Source organism: Gossypium hirsutum, chromosome D02 (genome assembly GCF_007990345.1).
Source record: "Gossypium hirsutum isolate 1008001.06 chromosome D02, Gossypium_hirsutum_v2.1, whole genome shotgun sequence".
Lineage (NCBI taxonomy): Eukaryota > Viridiplantae > Streptophyta > Magnoliopsida > Malvales > Malvaceae > Gossypium > Gossypium hirsutum.
The window spans coordinates 70,111,533-70,131,877 of NC_053438.1; the positions used below are offsets into that span (position 1 = coordinate 70,111,533).

At 29.9% G+C, this 20,345-nt stretch overlaps 3 protein-coding genes across 4 annotated transcripts; all 3 read left to right on the forward strand.

Moving 5' to 3' along the window:
• The first annotated feature begins 3,330 nt into the window (after positions 1-3,330).
• On the forward strand, positions 3,331-3,955 carry LOC107927914 (uncharacterized). The gene has a single exon (XM_016859037.2). It carries the CDS (start codon positions 3,494-3,496, stop codon positions 3,857-3,859), a length of 366 nt encoding a protein of 121 aa, XP_016714526.2. The 5' UTR covers positions 3,331-3,493; the 3' UTR covers positions 3,860-3,955.
• Positions 3,956-8,904: 4,949 nt separating this feature from the next.
• Positions 8,905-12,500, forward strand: LOC121214850 (peptidyl-prolyl cis-trans isomerase CYP40). Of its 2 annotated transcripts, XM_041089226.1 has the most exons (10): positions 8,905-9,303; positions 10,304-10,804; positions 10,924-11,011; positions 11,095-11,147; positions 11,286-11,390; positions 11,609-11,684; positions 11,822-11,859; positions 11,954-12,017; positions 12,114-12,119; positions 12,312-12,500. In XM_041089226.1, the coding sequence occupies exons 1-10, from the start codon at positions 9,130-9,132 to the stop codon at positions 12,434-12,436; spliced, it is 1,230 nt and encodes a 409-aa protein (XP_040945160.1). In that variant the 5' UTR covers positions 8,905-9,129; the 3' UTR covers positions 12,437-12,500. The 2 variants fall into 2 exon arrangements, 1 of the variants encoding a protein (XP_040945160.1); XR_005910582.1 differs by lacking the exons at positions 11,954-12,017; positions 12,114-12,119; positions 12,312-12,500 and having other exon boundaries at positions 8,906-9,303; positions 11,335-11,390; positions 11,822-11,852.
• A 1,282-nt stretch (positions 12,501-13,782) lies between these two features.
• Positions 13,783-16,486, forward strand: LOC121214851 (sodium channel modifier 1). The gene is made up of 3 exons (XM_041089227.1): positions 13,783-14,312; positions 15,480-15,932; positions 16,172-16,486. Exons 1-3 carry the CDS (start codon positions 14,121-14,123, stop codon positions 16,214-16,216), a joined length of 690 nt encoding a protein of 229 aa, XP_040945161.1. The 5' UTR covers positions 13,783-14,120; the 3' UTR covers positions 16,217-16,486.
• The last annotated feature ends 3,859 nt before the right edge of the window (positions 16,487-20,345 follow it).

A 20,345-nucleotide genomic window follows, 5' to 3' on the forward strand; every position in this document is an offset into this window, starting at 1 on the left:
TCATTGCTATGTTGAGTGAATATCATCAATTAGTGTTAAATATGATACGTGCTTAATAAAAAAATCAGAAAATTTTTCGTGTTTTCAAAAATTCCCGTGTTGCAAAAATTTTCATATTTTTCAAAAATTCTCGTGTTTTCAAAAAAATTCCAATTTTCAAAATTTTTCGTGTTTTCTAAAAACTTCCGTGTTTCAAAAATTTTCATGTTTCTAAAATTTTCGTATTTCAAAAATTTTCTTGTTTTCAAATTTTTCGTATTTAAAAAATCCTCGTGTTTTCAAAATTCCAGTGTTTCAAAAATTTTCGTGTTTAAAAAAAAAATTCCCGTTTTTCAAAAATTTTTGCGTTTTAAGAAATTGACCGTGTTTCATAAATTTTCGTGTTTCAAAGAAATCTCGTGTTTCAAAATTTTCGTGTTTTTTTAAAAATTCGTGTTTCTAAAATTCTTGTATTTTAAAAAATTCGTGTTAAAAAAAAAGGAAAAAGTTGTTGTGCTTTAAAATTATCGTGTTTCAATCGGATCACGACTAATATTAAATTGAACTCGTATTTTTGAAAATGAAGACAACGCGCGTTTAACGAGATACCAATTTTGGGCGTTGCGAGGGTGGTAATACCTTCCTCGCGCGTAATCGACTCCCGGACCCTAATTTTCTCTGGATTTTTACGTGGACCTAAAATTACCTCTTTTTTAGAAAAGTTTAAAAATAAAATTTTCTTCTAAAAGGAGAATTTTGTAGGTGTCCGATCACACCTAGAAAAAAGATCGATGGCGTCTCCTTTTTCAAATAAAATCGAGATTCAGTTTTCAAATTTACAATAATTACTTCGACTAACGCCCGTGCCGAAATTTTTAGGTCGCTACAGGTACTGTCTACTATTAAGGTTTTGTCTCCTCTTTTGAGAGCATGAATACTTAAGACTGCCTGAAATGGAAATGAGTTCAACAGAGTAAGAGTGTTACAGGCCAAGACTTTAGCTCTAATCACTTGTGGCTTTAAGCCCTATTCTTACGACAACAAGCTTAAATCGACCTCCTTTTCCTAACCATTTTGTTAAGCAAATGCAATATTACTAATATGTTGATCCATCTTCATCACCACCCAACTTTATGTTGAGGGGATTCTAACGTACTTTTATGGTTTATGGTTGGTAGCATTAAAATTCATGAAAAAAATGAATACTATGGTCGCAAAAAGTTTTGGATTAAATTTGTGATTAAACTTATAGAAATTCATGACTCAGGCTGATTGAGTTTTAGCTCGTTGGCATTAGTATTGTTACCAGTGTAAGAGGATGTAGGTTTGAGCGCTCTAACATGTTTTATTCTCTTATTTAAGGGTTTGGGAGGGTTATACCCAGTCAATGGCGTAACGTAATAGAAGCCTAGGGAGCCATGGCTCCCTTAAAATGATAAATTTTTAATTTAGGTCATTTATAATTTATAAAATTTTAAATTAATAATGGTAAAATTGCACTCTACCCCCCAAATGATAAAATTTTGATTTAACCATTTAAAAATTATAAAGATATAAACTATTAAAATGATGAAATTGCATTTTTACTATAATAAAAATATACAATTTAATTCCAACCTCTCAAAAAAATTTTCAAGCTTCGCCATTGTACTTGTAATCCAATGGTGCCATGTGGTAACCTTTCAGAACGACATGGGGTAAACTAATGATGTTAGTGCGGAGGTACCAAACTAGTTGCTGGAATACAAATTCAAGGACCAGCTAGGTACAAATAGAAAATTTTAGATGCCAAATTATATATTATCCTATTTTTAAATTAAAAGTTTTTTTAAAATTATTTTTAAATAGAGAGGAAGAACATTGGACAATTATTATTATTTAAATAGAGAGGAAGATTATATAATGTTACATTAATTTTAATTCCAACTTTTTTTTATTTTCTTTTTTTTATAGAAAAAGGGAAAATTATATAATGTTACATTAACTTTATGCCCTTTCTAACAAAGGCACAGTCATCTAAATCCAATGGCAATTAAGTATAGAAAAACAACTTTGTATAAACTAGTAAGTTGCTTTGCCTTATGGAGTAAGGCAGTTCAGTCTCTATCCACTGCATTAAACAAAGCATTTCCTAACTTAATACATCAATTTAGGGGATTAAAATTTGATTCGATTTAAAAAAATTGAAAAAAAATTTAAATTTAGAGTTATTCGAGTCAACTTGTATAAATAATTTGAGTTTCAAGTTGAATTTTACAATTCAAATAACAGATTGGTGTAAATACTTCTTTAGTCTCTGTCAATTTTGAAAATGAACAAATTAGTCTCTCTCTCAACAAAAATTACAAAAAAAAATCAAAATAATTTTTAAAATTTAAAAAATTTATATTTTAAAAAAATTTATAAAAATTTTAGAAAAATTCTAAAGAATATATAAAGAAAGTTACAAATTATTCAAGTTTATCATACTAAGTATTTTTTTTTTGCTTTGAAAAAGTTTTCAAATTTATGTGTTTTAACATGGAATTAGTTATACTATAATAAAATTTTAATTTTACATGTTTAATTTTTTTAATTTAACTCGAACAATTTCACTCGATTTGATTCGACTTGACTTGAATTTTATTTCACTTGACTCGATTTGAAAAAATTTTAAATCAAGCTAGGATGATAAAATAGGACTCGTCAACTCGACTAAGTCGAAATTTTTTCACACAATTCAATCGAATGTTCTCTCCTACATAAATTACTTATACATATCAATTGGAATTAAGCATAATAAACTTAACAACTAAATTCTAATCAGATCTGTTCATGGGCCGAGCTGTGGCTCAGCTCCAAAAAATTTTCAGGCCCAGGCCCATTTCCAGCCCAACTCGACCTGCCCATAAAACTCGTTCCACAATTCAAAAGATAATAAAATATTTTTATATTAATATTTTATTATTTATATTGAATTCCAACTTAGCCGAGCCAAAGCATAAACAAATTTATTCAAGCTCGACTTCACTTAGGCCCAACCTATAAACAGATCTAACTCTTACTAACTAGAATAAATATGGAAAAGAACTCAAATACTTTTTTTATACAATATCTACTTTTACCTATAACTCTCTCAATCTAAAAAAAAAAACACATTTAAACATGTTCAATCTATGTTCTCGTTATTGTTGCAATAATAACTATGTCACTTGAACTACGATTCAATCCCCATCTTGACTTCCTTTTCATTAACATGATATTTATCTCTCCTACATGCCCAATCAACTTTTTTTTTCCTTTTAAATTAACTTTTTAATGTTCTTTTCATGACACTAAACTTGTCCAATAAGCAAAACCCCAATAAATCACTCACCATTTTCATTTTCATTTTCATCCATTCTTATTACAAACTAAGAAGCTTAAACCCTATAAAAGCCCACCATAAAATAATTAAGAAAAAAAAACCCTTCAAATATTTACATATATTCATAAATAAAATTTCTCTTCTTTTATTATTTTTTTCTTTTTGCTGATGTCTTCCACACCATTAGAGCAGCAATCACCACCACCACCACCATATGGAGGAGTGACCCAACAAGCCTACACGGTTCATAGGGGTCACGGGTCGGTTGGACCTGTCATAGCCGTTCTTACAGTGATCACAATCCTCGGTATCATTGCTGCAATGATCGGGAGACTGTGTTCAGGCTGGCGTCGTATCATGGGCCATGCTCCATCATATGATTGTGAAAGTTGGACAGAGAGGAAGTGCTCTTCTTGCCTTGACGGTCAACCCGACTCATCTCCGCCGCGGGAGGCGCCGGTTGTGACGGTACCTATAGAGGATACTCACCAAGAAATCAAGGAAGAAAAGAGTGAAATAAGGTGCTCGAGTTAAAAGACAAAAGCAACATGAAAGTAGGAGTGAAACTTAATTATTATTATCAGTTTGTAGTGTTTTTTTCTAATATACAAATAGATTCATTCAATCGAATTAATCAAACCAATAAATTAATAATTTAAGTGATTCGATCATCGATTCGATATAAAAAAAATATTATAAAAAAATTATGCGATGATCACTGTTGATTCTACACCATTTTTTTTTAAATTTATTTATGAATTCATCACCTTAGTTTATAAAAAAAATAAGATATTAATATATAAAGTATTAGCAAAAATATAAGCAATTTAACGATTTATCACTTTTGTCTCGAGGCATGAACTTCATTTCCTCGAGACTTGTAAATATCAAAATAAAATTTCAAAATTTATAAAGAAGTCTATCTCGAGCATGTTGTTAAAACTTGAGAAAAAAGAATTTAATACGAGATTAAGATTCGAATCCAAATTCAACCTAAATCTTAACTGATTAGATTATGATTAATATGTATCTATGATTTAATTATATAGATTTTAGTATTGTTTGACATTGATTGTTTTGACAAGGAAATGCGATAACATACATTTGAATCCAATGATCGAATCAAATATAGTGTCGATTAATTCACTTATTTTTTAATAAAAATAAAATACAATTTAACTCTCCGTAACACTTTTAAAAAAATAAATCTATCCAAACCAAACTAATCCAATTGTACCCAAAATAATGAAATTACAAACCTGTTGCTGGGTTGATGGGCTTTGGGGGCTGAAAATTGGGCTTTCATGTTGGCCCATTTCAAACATTTTCATTAGTATATAATATGAATCATATATTTCTTTTCTCTTTGTTTTTAAATTTGCTTTTTTATGATTTTTTTTACTTTAACAAATTTATTATAAGTTCTGATCATATCTATTTTTTTACAAAATTTCTAGAATTATCCATAGTCACTCTCCAACTCATAAATAGGAGGATAATGCAACTCTTCATTTTCTCAAAAAAGGTTTATATGATCAAAACTTAACGAATTTATTAAAAAAAACTCTTCAATTTTTATAAAATAAAAAAATTACATGTCGAAATAAAAAAAATTCTCAATATTTATAAAATTTTAAAAAAATCAAATTAAATCAAAAAGTAATAATCATCAATAAATCATTTTCTAAGGGTCCCATAGGTGGGTGTTGACGAAAGATTTCTTCCTATCCAATTTTTACTTTTTAATGAAAACTTCCAAACATTTCAATATAATTGCCTCATCTTTTCATTCTCAAAAACTCCACAACTTTTCTTTAGTCAATTAAGTGATTTAATAAAATATCGAGAAATTATTTTATACATTATCAGTGAAATAAAAAAAATTATAAATTAACTTAAAATATTGTCATATATACATATATATTTATAAAGCAAAAAATACATATAATAGCACCGTAAACCTACTTATAATTCTTTTCGTAAAAATATCTCTTTAATCTCTTTCAATCTTGAAATTGAGTAAATGGGCCCCTTTCAACGAAATCGGATCAATCTAGTTTATGTGAATTTCAAAAGTGAGCTACCGAGGAAAATTAATCATAGCGTCAATATTTTCCGTCAACTCTATGTAATTTTGATTGATATAATAATAAACTTAGCCCTGAATGTGTACACATTTTGTCAATGCAGTCATGATCGAACAAATTTTGCCCCAAACATTTGTGTAAATTTGCAAATGTTGAGGTTAAATTTATTAAACTTTTTTAGAATCAATATCAAATTGACAAAATATGTAAATATTGAGAGCTAAATTCGTTATTATACCAATCAAAATTATGTGCAATTGATGAAAGGTATTAACTTTGTGATTATTTATCTTTAATTACTCACTTTCGAAATTAACAGAGATTAATTTACTTCATTTTTTAGGGACTAAATTGTTCAATTTTAAAATTGAGAAAGACTGAAAAAATATTTTTACCTATTTTTTTTCCTTTCAACGATTAGGTACAAAATAATTATCCTAAAATATGAATACACACATGGAATCAATTTTAACATACCCAAAACGCAGGCCATCTTGAAGCATGATCATTGGATATAAGTGGCTGCAAGTTGTAATTTGAAAATCATCCACCACCGCCATCACCGCCACTACTACCACCGCCACCCCAATTGAAATTTGGGTTAAACATTGTTTTATATTTATGTGTTTGTGTGGGGCCACTTTGAGGACAACATAGTAGCACTACAAATTATTATTTTTATTACCATTGACATATTTAACAATGTTATATAAGGTATAATGATTTTTTGGCCCTCTAATTTTATAAAAAAATTATTTTAGTCTTTTTATTTTATTTTTCGCCTTTTTGAATTTTTAAAATTATAGTTTTTGTCAAATCATCTCAAAATGAATGAAAAAGTTGACGTTTGTTAACTTTGCCGTCGTGGCATACACATGGATTGCCACGTAGACGACATGTCAGCATTTAATTATTTTATTTGAAAATTTAAAAATATAATGTTTAATGGTTTTTTAATTTTAAAAATAGTTTTTATAAATTAAAAAAAAATAATTAAATGTTGACTTGTCATTCACGTGTATGCAACGTCAACAAAGTTAAAAAATGTAAAAATTTTCATTCATTTTAAGGTGATTTGACAAAAAAATACTAATTTAAAGGCTAAAAAAGATGAAAAATTAAATAGAAAATTAAAATATTTTTTTAATTAGAGGGTCAAATAAGTTATTATGTTTTAACATTTTCTCGTGACAATGTTTTATTTGGATAATAAGTGAAATTTTTAATGGTAAAACGATAACGGCAATACAACAATATTTTCTAGTCAATTACCCAAAAGAAACATTATTCAAATAAATTATAATTTATTTAGTGTCTATATAGGAGGTAAAAGTACTGTTGAGGTTTTACACTAATAGTGAGATTACATTTTGTCATCTTTACTAAAAAAACGGAGCAAATTACTCCCTATACATTAGATCAAAGAACAAACTGATAATTTTTGTTGAAAATTTCATTTATTTCTACTGTTAAAAACTGATTCATGTATGTCAAAATGAGTTATATGTGGCGCGTCGCATGTAATTGTCTAGTTATTTTGTCAACTGCTTTAGTTTTTAACAGTAGAAATGAATGATTTTTTTCACAGAATTAACCAATCTGCTTATTGATATAATGTATAAGGCTAAGTAGAGAGAACAAAATACAACTTGACTCCTAATATAAGCGCTTTCATAATACTTTTACCCATAGATGATGCAGTAAAAGACTTCTATTGTACATAAACAAAACTTCTTTATAAGTTTTCAATTAAAATCGATAATTACAAATACTAAATTAAATAATTCAATACCGTTAATGACCTAATTCATGCATAATTTGTACATAATGGAATGGGATAAATATCAAATTTATACATAAATTTTGGTTTAATGTGTCATTTTATACATTAACTTTAAATTTGTGCAGTTGTACACATGAAATTTTGATTGTGGTTCAAATGTATACATGAGATCTTAATTTTGATTCAGTCGTATACATCTATAGAAATAAATAATCAATTTATTTTTATACCGGATATATATAATTATTAATGCATGCAATATATAAACATAAAATGATACTATCTTAATATTTGTATTAATAATTGATGAGAATTGGATCAAATAAAAATTTTATGTATAAAATTGTATAAAATCAAAATTATTGTATAAAAGTGTATATTAGACCAAAATTCATGAATAATTTTGAAATTTATCCCTCGTGGAATTTCATACTTATTATTAAATTATTAAATATTTATTATTAAATTAATTAGGAATTGAGAAATTATATTTGGTTTAAATAAAATTACATGGTTCAACCATAAATTATAGAAAAAGATTTTATTAAAGTATGGCCAATGAATGTTCTAGACTTCAAAGATGAAGTGACAGCAAATTGGGGGTAAAAATTATAAACCCACAAAAATAGTGTCCTGAAAAGAAAATACAAAGAATTATAAAGAAAGGTCATGGAATCAATGTCAATTTGTAGTTTTGGTCCCTCTATTATACTCAAGATTTGATATTTAATCTCTATAATTTGATTCCCATGCTTTTATAATGATTCAAGTTAATCCAAATGGTCAAGGCTGCTAGTAATTTCAACTAAAATTTGAATGTGATTTTTTCAAGTTTCTCATACTTGGATAAGTGGTCGAACTAGTTCGGTCGATTCGCTTAATTTGATTAAATAAATCATTTAAAGTTCATAAAAAAGATGGCTCAACTGGTCCGTATCAATTCTCAGACCAATCGATCCAATGCCTTTCTTCGGACCAATACCCCAACCAATTTTTGATCCGATTCAAACATGAATTTTTAATTCAACTCTAAATTTATTATAGTAATAATAAGGATAGAGACCATAGACTAAACCTGAAAAAAATTATACATTAATACAAGTTTAATTTTTGGACAATTCCTATTTTTATCCCTTATCGAAAAAAAATTAAAATATGCTATCGGTCTCTATACTTTTTATAAATTTGAAATTTAGTTTTTATACTTTTATTTTTACGAATTTAATTTTACTACTTTTCAAATTTTAAAAATTAAGTCCAATTATTAATACTGTTAAAAAATTTCATTAAATTTGGAAAAATACTCACTGTAACTAAAAATAATAATGTTGTAATCAGCCTGAATTTAAACTAAAAAATTACGGGTAAACTTCAGAAGAGGTCACCAATTATGTTTTTTTTTTCTTTTTTGATCACTTAAATATGAAAAGTTATAAAATTGTCATTAACTATTCAATTTTATCTTTTTTTTTTCACCAGCCAACTAATGTAAAAATGCAAACACCCAAAACTCCAAAATAGTTGCGTGACAAAAAAAATACAAAATTAAATAATTAAGTGACTATTTTGTAACTTTTCATAGTTAAAGAGACAAAAAAAGAAAAAAGAACATAGTCGGATGACTAGTAATGTAGTTTACCCAAAAATTATTCATCAAAGAAAAAAACAAATAAACGGAGAGGTACAGACAAAATGCTTACCCAAACTCCAAAGAGAAGGTGAGCCCCCATTTTTATATTTGAAAAAAAAAATTAAAACGAACGAAGCGGGATTAGGGTTTTACATAGAAGATGAAGAGAAGTCTCTAGAGAGAGAAATGAAAGAGTTAGGTAATTTACTGTATGTATATTTATATATATAAAAACATACAAACGGTATCAGCAAGAACAGAGAGAAAAATAAAAAGACATTAGAGAGCGATATACATTTGGAATATGATGAAGAGGCAACGGTGTTATTTGGATATAAGTATAGGAGAAGAGCTTGAAGGAAGAATAATAGTTGAACTGTTCAATGATGTAGTACCCAAAACTGCAGAGAATTTCAGGGCTCTATGTACTGGTGAAAAAGGCATTGGTCCTAACACTGGTGTGCCTCTTCACTATAAGGTCCTTCTGCCTCTCTCTTTCTCTTTATTTGTTGGTATTTTTGGATGTAGGGGGGTTTGCTTATCTGGGTTTATTTTGGTTTATGGTTATATTAAATGATTTGTTCAAAGCCTTTTTTTTTTGTTTCTCGTTGTATTCTTGGAATGAAAGATTTGACTTGTTTTTAACTGTTTGAATTAGTTTCTTTAGAGTGAGATCTATAAGTTTTTTTCTTCTTGATTTTAATATATGTATGTATGCATTTGGTGATAGTTGTTGCTTATTTAATTTTGTTAATTGATTTTTCTTGATTTTAATATTGATTTTAAGATATGTATTATGATGCTTTTGCCTTTTGTTTGGTAGAATGGAAAGAAAATTGGAAGATTGAAGGAGTACAAAAATAGGAAGATAGAAAATATAAAATTTCTTTCCATAATTGTGTTTGGTTGGAATGATAGAAAAATTATAATTTTCTTTCCATTTATTGTTTGGCAGATTTGAAAAATAAGAGAAAGAAAATGAAATTTTTAACAAATGCATAATTTTGAACTTCCATACATTTTTCTCTCATTTTCTCTGCTCTTATCGTTCCAATTTGGAATGACTTATTTTTATGTATTAGGATGGAAAATTGTCATCTCTTTTATTTTCTTTCCTCTCAGTTTTTTCCCCTACCAAACACACTCAAAATTTATTTTCTTTCAACTCTTCCTTTCCCTCCAATCCTTCATTTTTTCCACTAAATCAAGCACACCCTTAAGCTTTTCTTGGTATAGTGAAAAGAAAATTGGAAAATTGAAGGGGAATATAAACCTCCTTTTCCATAGGTTTTATTTGCATTCATTGCTCGGTAGAGTTGAAAAATGAAAGTAAAGAAAATAAAACATTTGAAAAATGCATAATTTTGAACTAACATACACATCTCTCTCATTTTCTCTCCTCTCATCATTCCAATTTGGAAGCATTGGTTTTTATGTATTAGGATGAAAAATGCTCATCTCTCCTATTCTTATTCCAGGGAGTTCGTTTTCATCGAGTTATCAAAGGATTTATGGTTCAAGGTGGGGATATATCTGCTGGAGATGGTACTGGAGGAGAGTCAATTTATGGTTTGAAATTTGAAGACGAAAATTTCGAATTGAAACATGAAAGGAAAGGAATGTTATCTATGGCAAATTCTGGTCCTAATACCAATGGATCTCAGTTCTTCATCACGACAACTCGCACATCTCATTTAGATGGGAAACATGTTGTGTTTGGTAAGGTAGTCAAAGGAATGGGAGTTGTTCGATCAATTGAACACGTAACAACCGGTGAAGCTGATTGTCCCACTGTCAATGTTACAATTGCTGATTGTGGAGAAATCCCAGAGGGGGCAGATGATGGGATATCAAATTTTTTCAATGACGGTGATATTTATGCTGATTGGCCTGCTGACCTTGATGAGAGCCCCAACGAGCTCTCTTGGTGGATGACTGCTGTAGAGTCTATTAAGGCTTTTGGAAATGAACATTATAAGGTAATCGGTTTATGTGTTAATGAATTATTCGGTTCATTGCCGCATTGTGCTCTCTTGATGGTGCTTCATTGGTTTATTGCTCATTGTTTCTCGTTTGTGCTAATGAATGTTCTTAACAGAAGCAAGACTATAAGATGGCTCTCAGAAAGTACAGGAAGGCTCTACGATATCTAGATATCTGCTGGGAGAAAGACCGCATCGACGAAGGTGACTACATTTCTTTGCTCTAAAGGGTATTGTATTGTATGATTCTCGATTCACCGTGCATATACTATGTTGTGGCTTTGCAGAGAAGACTTCGAGTTTGAGAAAAATGAAATCCCAGATATTCACAAATAGCTCTGTAAGCTTGATTCCCCTAAGCTTGGTATCTTAGAGTTGATTAAATGTAGACTGTTATTGTTTATTCTATTTGTCTTTTGGACTAAGCATAGTTATCTTGCATTTTTTTTATACTACATTATGGATTATGCGGCTTTAGGCCTGTAAACTAAAACTAGGGGATCTGAAAGGAGCACTATTGGACACAGAATTTGCTATGCGTGATGGAGATAACAACGTGAAAGCCCTGTTTCGGCAAGGTCAGGTTAGTATGTCTCTCGTCGGTAACGAGTTTAATCTCTTCGATGCTAGCGGCTTTAGCTTATATTCAGTCTTAAGCTAATCATCTCTCCAGGAAAATTTGTTGAGATGCATACTGTAGACCTTCCTTAGAAGCTACCTTTTCGGTTATCTTTCTTATGCTTTACTTTGTGTTAATTCAAGCGTTTTCGTGCCCTAATGATTGTGATAATTATCTTCCAGGCACAAATGGCACTTAATGATGTTGATGCTGCTGTTGAAAGCTTCAAGAAAGCTTTGCAATTGGAGCCAAATGATGGTTAGTAATCAACTTAGTATTGGATTTTCTCCCTTTTAGAAGTTTGTGAGATTCCCAGGAAGTTAATGTTATCTGGTCATCAACATTAAACTTATCGAGACTTTTTACTAACTCTTTGTCATGTATTCCGCGTCCAGGTGGAATAAAGAAAGAGCTTGCTGTTGCTATGAAAAAGGTTGGTAGATAAAACCGAATTCATATTATCTTGTGGCAATCTCAAACATATATAAAACAAATTGTATTTATGCAACGAAACTTGGTGATTGCAGATCAATGATCGACGCAACGAGGAGAGAAGGTGGTACCGTAAGATGTTCCAACCAAACTCAACCGGTATGTCGAGTGTGCTGGTTTTGGCTTTGCTCGTTTTTCTTATTTCCACTCGTGACATGAACGATACCTGATGTTATATGCGAATGTACAATGCAGGTGCAGGTAACCAATAACCTTTTGCTGTTTTACGTATAGCAAGATAGTCTCTTACCTTTCGTACAAAATACTAGGTAGGTATGGTATACGGGTGTTCTGTGTCTGCTTTTCCGGTGAAACTATCTGAGAAACGAATTGGAAACTGTGAAGGGTTATCTATAATCTTAGAAATTGAATGTTTTATGTTGATTTTATCAGGTTTCAAATGGAAGCATTTCAAGCAAAAATTGAACTGTGATAATATGAGGCTTGAACCAATTGTTGTTAGATTAAAAGATATGATGAAAAGGTTAGCTCAGAAGATCCTTTTGGCCTTTTCTTAGAACAGTTGGTATAAAATAAAAGTGTAGAATTTTTGTATTGTATCAATGGAACAATTTCTTTTTAGTTGGGTGTCATGGAAATTTTACCTTCTTTTTATCAGTCTTTTATTATTGGCTTTATTGGTAAATTAGCCCCTAAAATATGCTTCAATTCTCGGATTGATCTTTTAAAGTTTTTTTAGGGGTCAAAAGTAGTTTTTTTAACCTATGTCCTAGTTTATAACAATATTAGCTGTCGTGTACTTTTTGGGTAAAACTGATAAAATTGATGGTTTAGGGTCACTCTTGGCAAAAAAAGAGAGGACCAATCTAGGAATTGAGTTATAGTTTAGGGATGAATTTATGTATAAAGCCTTTTTAATCAAACAGAAACCATTTGGTTGGGGTCTGCAGAATATTTTTTTTTCAAAAGAATGTATATTTTTTATGATTCTCTGCAAATGGGAGTGATAAAAATATAATAAATAAGACATAAATTAACGATGCTTAAAAAGAATGTCGTGTCAAATAATTTGAAGAAATTAATGAATAATAACATCAAATTAGAGGGGCCTGTTATAGAATTTTACCCAAAAAAGAAAGAAGGAAGAAAGCATAGACCCAGTGAATTTGAGACAAAAGTATGCCTAAGTGATGGATCATCTTTCCAGTTGTTAATATACAAATAATTTAATTTGAAGGATTATTTAAAATATGAAAGAGTTTAGTGATTTATAAAATAAATTTGTTTAAAATATGGGTCGGGTTTAAGTTTTAACATTTAATGTTTGAATCTAATTTCATTCGATTTGGCTCGTTTTATATTTTTATAGTATTTTTATTTTATCTTCATATATTATATATTTTATATATCACATAAAAATAAAAATATAATAATACAATAATATACTATACACTTCTATGTTTTCAATTTAGTTAAAATATGCAATAAGTTCTTGTATTCTTTCTAAATTTTGAATTTAGTCCTTATACTTTTTTTTTAGGAATTTAGTCCTACTTTTTATATTTCAAAATTTAGATCTAATTATTAACATTATTAAAATTATTCGGTATATACTCATTTAATAGTCATACAATTAAAAAATAGCATTGTAATAAACTTGAATTTAACCAAAACAAATTTAATAGTGTTAATGATTTAATTTGAATTTTAAAAACTAAAAAGTAGAGGGATTGAATTTTAAAACTAAAAATATAGAGACTAAAATTTAAATTTAAGAAAAGTACAAGGACTTAGGACTAAACAAATTAATGTTATCTATTTATAAATATGATTGAATTTAGACAAATTTTAGATTCATCGAGCTAGATTTAGAGGATTATTAAGTATACTAATATGATAGGGTAAACCTTACTCGAATTTCATTGGGTCAATAAGGCCAAAGTCAGAAAATTTTTTTGGGAGTCGGAATTAAATTATATATGTTTATGATAGTAAAAATGTAATTTTTCCATTTCAATAACTATCTTTAAATTGTTTAGAGGATTAAATAAATTTTTTATCATTTTGAGATCAAAGTGTAATTTTATCGTTACTAATTTAAAATTTATAAATTATAAATGGCCTAAATAGAAAATTTTCCATTTTTGGGTCTAAATAACACCCCGATAAAGAGGCGGCGTCGAAACAAAGAGAAAAAAGCTTTGGAAATTTTAAATCGGAAAAAAAGGGGGAAAACGAAGAATGAGTGTGTATGGAGGGGATAGTTGGGGAAGAGAAGCACAATACCGAAAGAGAAGAATCGATGAAGTTGTTCTAGAAGGGATCGAAATTGATGATGGGCATGGCTCTTCTTACAAGAAGCTCGCTTCTGGCAAATACGCTTGTCTTGTCTGCCCTCAAAATCCCATCTTTGATACTCCTCTCATGCTTTCGGTAAGCTTAGCTTCGCTTTTATTCAACTCTTTTTAAGTTCTATACTTCTATTATCATATGAAAATTTTCTGCAAAATTGTAAAAAACACATGTTTATAATTATGTTAATTGAACTTTGGGGGGGGGAATTGATGGTATTTTAGTTTATATAGGATAGGTTGATTATTGGGAAGTGACTAGAATGGCTTTTCTGTTGCTTAATTTCATGAATTTGGAAAGATAATTTAGAGTGAAGGAAGAATATGCTTTTTATCTAATTGTTCTAATTATGCTTAATGTTTGGGTTAATTGATTCTAAATTGGCCTTAAACTTCAAAACATTTTAATTGAGTCCTTGCAATATCGGTATTGTATTGATGATGTCCTTCCTTAGCTTAGCCGTCAACTTGGGTGTTAAATTCTGGTTCGGATACTATGTTGTGCTTAATTAAAACACATGTGTGCTTCCTGCATGGATAGCTTGGATATGATGTGTTAATAAAATTTATTAGGGCCTGTCTGTATAGTAAGTACATACATGTTTACAATTTAATACAAGTATTTTAAATGTGTTGCATGTTGTATTTGAGCTGGTTTTTAATGCTCGAGGTAATAGTTAGGTTGACCGAAGCACTTGATTGATACGATACTAATACTTTGAAGATTCGATCAGAATGTTTTAAAGTTTTTGATCAATTTAGAATTTGGGTTATAGTTTGTGGACATCGGTGCAATTAACCCATTAACGTTTTGAGTCTAACGTTGAATATGGATATGGATGTGTGTATGATGTTATGTTGTTTTTCTTATGATTTTTGTGTATGATGTTATGTTGTTTTTCTTATGATTTTTCATAGTCCTCGAATTCTAGTTGTAGGAATATCAATATACCATGTCACTTCCTTTTCTCTGTAGCCATTTGAGAATGGAATACATCTTTCTATGTTTTCTTTCTAGATTGAATTATTTGCCTATTTTGCTTGAATTGGGAATATGGACTTTGTTTTGTTCCTTTTTTTCACTGGGATTTTGGGTGGAAGAGTAGGGGAAGTTGTTTCCGAGGCACCAAACTCGTAAACTTTTTTTTACTTACGAAATTCGAACTTCAGTTGAGACTTTTTTTTCCTTTCCTGTCTGGTTGTAAGATAGTTTATCTTGTTTTCTTGATTGTTGAAGTGATTTATGCAGATGCATTGCAAAGGATCACGTCATTTGGCTGCAAAGTCGAAGGCGAAAGAAAAGGAACTTACGAGACAAAACGAAATAAACAAGAGACTAGCTTTGGAAGGCTCTTCAACTACTTCCTCTATTAACTCGAGTACCACTAAGCAAAATGCTCGTTTACCTAGCAAAAGCAAACCATTGATCCAAATGGCACAAAAGGCTGCTTCTGAGATACTTGGTAATAAAAGACTCGAGGTTGACTCAAGAAACGAAAACCACAACACGGTGGTACCGAGACAGAATGATGTTAAAAATGCAACACTGGGTTTCTCTTGGGATCACAATTGTTCGAATGAAACATCCCACAAGCTAATACAGAACCATCTGGATTTCCGGGAATGTAGAGAGAGAGAACTTAAGTTTACATCTGCAGGTTGGAAACGTGATTGTCATGGTAAATGGTACAAAGATGAAAATGTGAGCTTCTTTTCCCCTGAATATAGTGTAAACATGTTGCTAAGTGCTATTTTAATCCTCCCAAAACCCTTAAATTGAAGGAAAATATGTTCTTAAATGCAGCAGCAACTGTGCTAACTAAGTTAAGGCTCAATCGGGTTGCTAAGTGCTAATTGAATTGCTTTAATATTTGTTATTGTCACTTTTGATTTATGATTTCTGCATAATGGCGCCATTTCCCCCTTGTAACTTGCTTGCAGGTTGAATTTGACTCGGATGAAGAAGATCCAAACTCATTATTTTGATGGAAGATCCCGGAGATTTCAGCATCGGTCCACTACTCGCGGACGTGGGGTGCAAAATTGAGCACTTGTTTCGTTACAAGATCCTGATTAGCCCTTGTAGGCACAATGTGCTGGAGATAGGAGATTAACTATTGAAACGAGAAAAGATTGTATGAAACAGTGATACCATGTCAACGTATAACACTTTCATTCAAATCATGTCACGCAATCAAAGCAAGTAATCCTTTCTCCAATTGAAACATACTGGTAAAAGTAACACGGAGACCTCTATATTAAGAGTCGGATTGTATTTTGTCTCTTCTACTAAAAAAGATGGGTAAATCAGTTCTTATATATTAGATTAAAGAGTAAATTTGATTTTTTTTTGTTAAAAAATTTTACCTCCTTGTACTGTTAAAAATTAACTTGGCAATAATCGGATAACAATATAAGACATGTGCTAATATACAGGGATTAGTTTTTAATGGAACAAATGGATGAAATTTTTAACAGAAAGATTAGTACTCTTTAATCTAATATACATAAATTAATTTATCTATTTTTTAAATAAATAATTAAAATACAATTTCGATTCTTAATACAGAAAAACATACCATGTATTCTCACAATGCTAATTCCAACGCATTGTACATTGTATTTCACTTTTTTGGGATTTTCATTTTGGACGGCATTTAAACGAACATCTGGTGGGTCTATTATACAAACCTTGAAATTTGTACTAAAAACACAACCCTTTATAAACTTTGGGTAATGGAAACTAATCTATTTTCACTTTATAAGAAAATTGTCAAATCATTTAATCCATCCATAACATTTCCAATGACTAACCAAAAAAAGGGGTCACATTCCAAAGTATGAACATCACTTATCAATCTAGTTTTGATGCTAGATAAAAAAAAGTGTATCAAATCTTGGACCACAAATTAATAAAGAAAAAAAATTAAAATGTCATAAGCCCCTGTACTTTTAAGATGTTAAAATTTAAGTTCTATTGTTAGCACTGTTAAGTAATGTATTAAAAATAATGTTATAATGAATTTAAATTTTACAAAATAATTTAATTAGTCATGCATTATGTGTATAATTGTAGATTTAATCTATATTCTCTAATTGAATAATTCTTAGTCGCTATAATTCTCAAATTTACCACCTTAAAATTTAAAAATAATAGAACTTAATGAATTTGAAAGTTGTCTTTTTGTCAAGACTAAAATTTTAAAATTTGAAATGTACATCCATAATTTACGCATAATACAGGGACTAATATCATAATTTAACCGTTTTCTAAACGGGATGTTTTAGGGGGACCATTTGGAAGTTTCTTTGTAGGTTTGTGTGCATTGAATAGGTCACTGTTATTAGTGGGATAGCTATCAGACCCATCTGGTCTGCAATGGCTATGTACATATATATATGTACACATTACAGATTTGGTGCAAGTTTTTGAGCATCAAATGGATAACGATGTGTCCCGAGGACCACCGGTCTATGAGCTGTCGAGGCTTCAGCTTTCCCAATAGCTGTTCTTTGGCCCTATAAAAAGTAGAAACTCCCATGAAATATCATTCTCTCAACCCCATCCCGAGTCTTCTTTCGGGTAAATTGCATCAAACATCCTTAAATTATTGTTCAAATTCTGAAATGTTGTGTCCTTCTAGTTTACTTGTTAATTTAAGTGGCAAATGATGCTTTGGATTTAATGTTAAGCATGTTTAAAATATGAGGATATATATACTTATTGTACTTAGATTTGACGTGCTAAAATATAAAACAAGTATTAACCAAAATTAGGGGTGTTGTTTTTTAACATGTTGATCTGAATTGTTCATATGATTGGTTAAGGGTGAAATTAGAAAATTTTTAAGAAACTAGAATTAAATTATAAATTTTTAGAGGGGTTAAAATATTTTTTTTATAATTGTATTAACATAGATTTTTACAACTTTTAGAGGGTTTTAAACTATAAATTTACCATTTTTAAAGGGAGGTCAAATACAGTTTTACATAATTTTTAAAGGGGTTAAATATAAATTTACCATTTTAGAGAGGCAAAAGCTCATTATCCTACCCTGCAATAGCTGCACAGGTATTTACAATTTGATTTATTTTAAATAAGTTCCATGTCATATTAGAATTGATATTTTAGCAAACAAGCTAATGGTTAAACTAATAGGACCTAATTGATAAAATATTAATACTTTAAAGATTAAATTAAAATGCTTTAAAATTTGGAGACCAATATAAAATCTATACCATAATTTGAGGACATTTGATTGAATTAGCCCTTTTTTTCTTTTTTGGGTTATTATGTGTCATCCCTAGAACTGTTTTATAACACTCCATTAATCCCTTCTTTCCCTTCAAGCACTCTCAAAATACTATTTTCATGTTCCCATAGTTGCAAACAAATGATGAACAACCAAATCACCATTTTTTTTTATTTTCCTTAACTCGAGTTTACGTAATTACTCGGATTGATATTTAACAAGTTTGAATCACAATCAATGTCGTACATAAATTTTCTTTGTACTCTATACATTAATTTATACATAATAGGCTATCATTACATGACATCGCAAAAGAATCTTTTTATATATTTTTCAATGTCAAAGAAAATGGTCTCTTATTCCTAGAGAAAACCCGATTTTTAGGATTTCATTAACACCCGAGAAAACTCATCTTTTTAGAGATATTTCTTCATCGTATTTTCAACCATTTAATCTTACGATTCTCTACCTTTCGAATATGAATCTCAGGAATGATGCCAGGAGGCAGGCAAGGGCCCTAGCCCCTCCTTGAATGGAAAATTATTATTTTAGTATTTGATGTTTCTAAAATTATAAGTTAGTTTAACAGTAAAAATACACTTTGTCCTTCCAAAAATAAAAAATTTTCAATTTAATCCTTTTAAAATTAAAAAAAACAATTTCTTTAAAATTTTATAATTTAATTTTGACCCAAAAAAGAAAATCCTAGCTTCGTCCCTAATGAACAGTCTCCAAGTTCCCAATCCAAAACTCGAATCTAGTGCATAAAAGAATAAGAATTTAATTAAGGGTAATTGATGAAAGCTGAAAAAGAGACTGGGTATACCTGCAATGAATGCAACAAGGTTTTATGGCAGTCCACATAGTGATGTATATATATGTACTTAAAAAGTGTATATGATGAATATAAATTAAGCAAAGGGCCAATGCCAAAAACCCAAAGGAAGAAACAAAAGAAAGAAAGAAAGAAAAATGATGGATGATTTACGTGTGCATTATGCAGGAGCAGATGTATACCCATCATAGATGCGTGGGGCGACCCCAAAGTTGACAGACTTATATATACAGTATTATGGCAATGGCTATCATCGTCTATGGAGTTAATTATAATTAATCCTGACATATGGGACTACTGGTTTTGGTTATGGTTATGGTGCTTTCTTTTATGTTGGTCTGTCATCCATGGCGGTGCATATCGTATGATTTGGTGAGGGAGCTAAGCTCATTGGAGAATGTTGGACTATGTTTTGTTGGGTGGAACTCAAATAATACAACCAATACGATTGAAAATTCAGAAAATTGGATATAAAATTGGTCCGAAAAAGATAAAAATTCACGAGTTAAGAAAACTTCACTAAAACGGTAAAAATCAAAAGGGGAATACAAGATGGATAAACAAACAAACCTTAAACTTGAAATACAAAGTTCTCCCGGAATTCTCACAAACTCTCTTATCTACGGTTGCTAAAAAGTCTATTTATAGGTTGAATTTCGTGTACAAATATGACTAAAATATCCTTAAAATAATCAGAGTTAGACTGAAAAATATATCAGAGTTGTTGACACCATTTTTTGGATGAAACGGGGTCGACTTGGATTTTGAAAAAAGAATGAAAACGGGAGTCGCCACCAATCCTTTTTTGATGAGGTGTGATCGGGTCACCTCAAAAAGTGGTTGTTTTTAATAAATGATTTAATTTTATTAAAACAACGATTTTGGTCTACGAAATTCAGAAAAATGAGTTCGGGAGTCGGTTACGCACGAGGAAGGATTAGCACCCTCGATACGCCCACAATTGGTACCTAGTTAATTAGTTAGTGTCTTAATGTCGAAAATTAAAAACTCGAAAAGAATTTTAAAA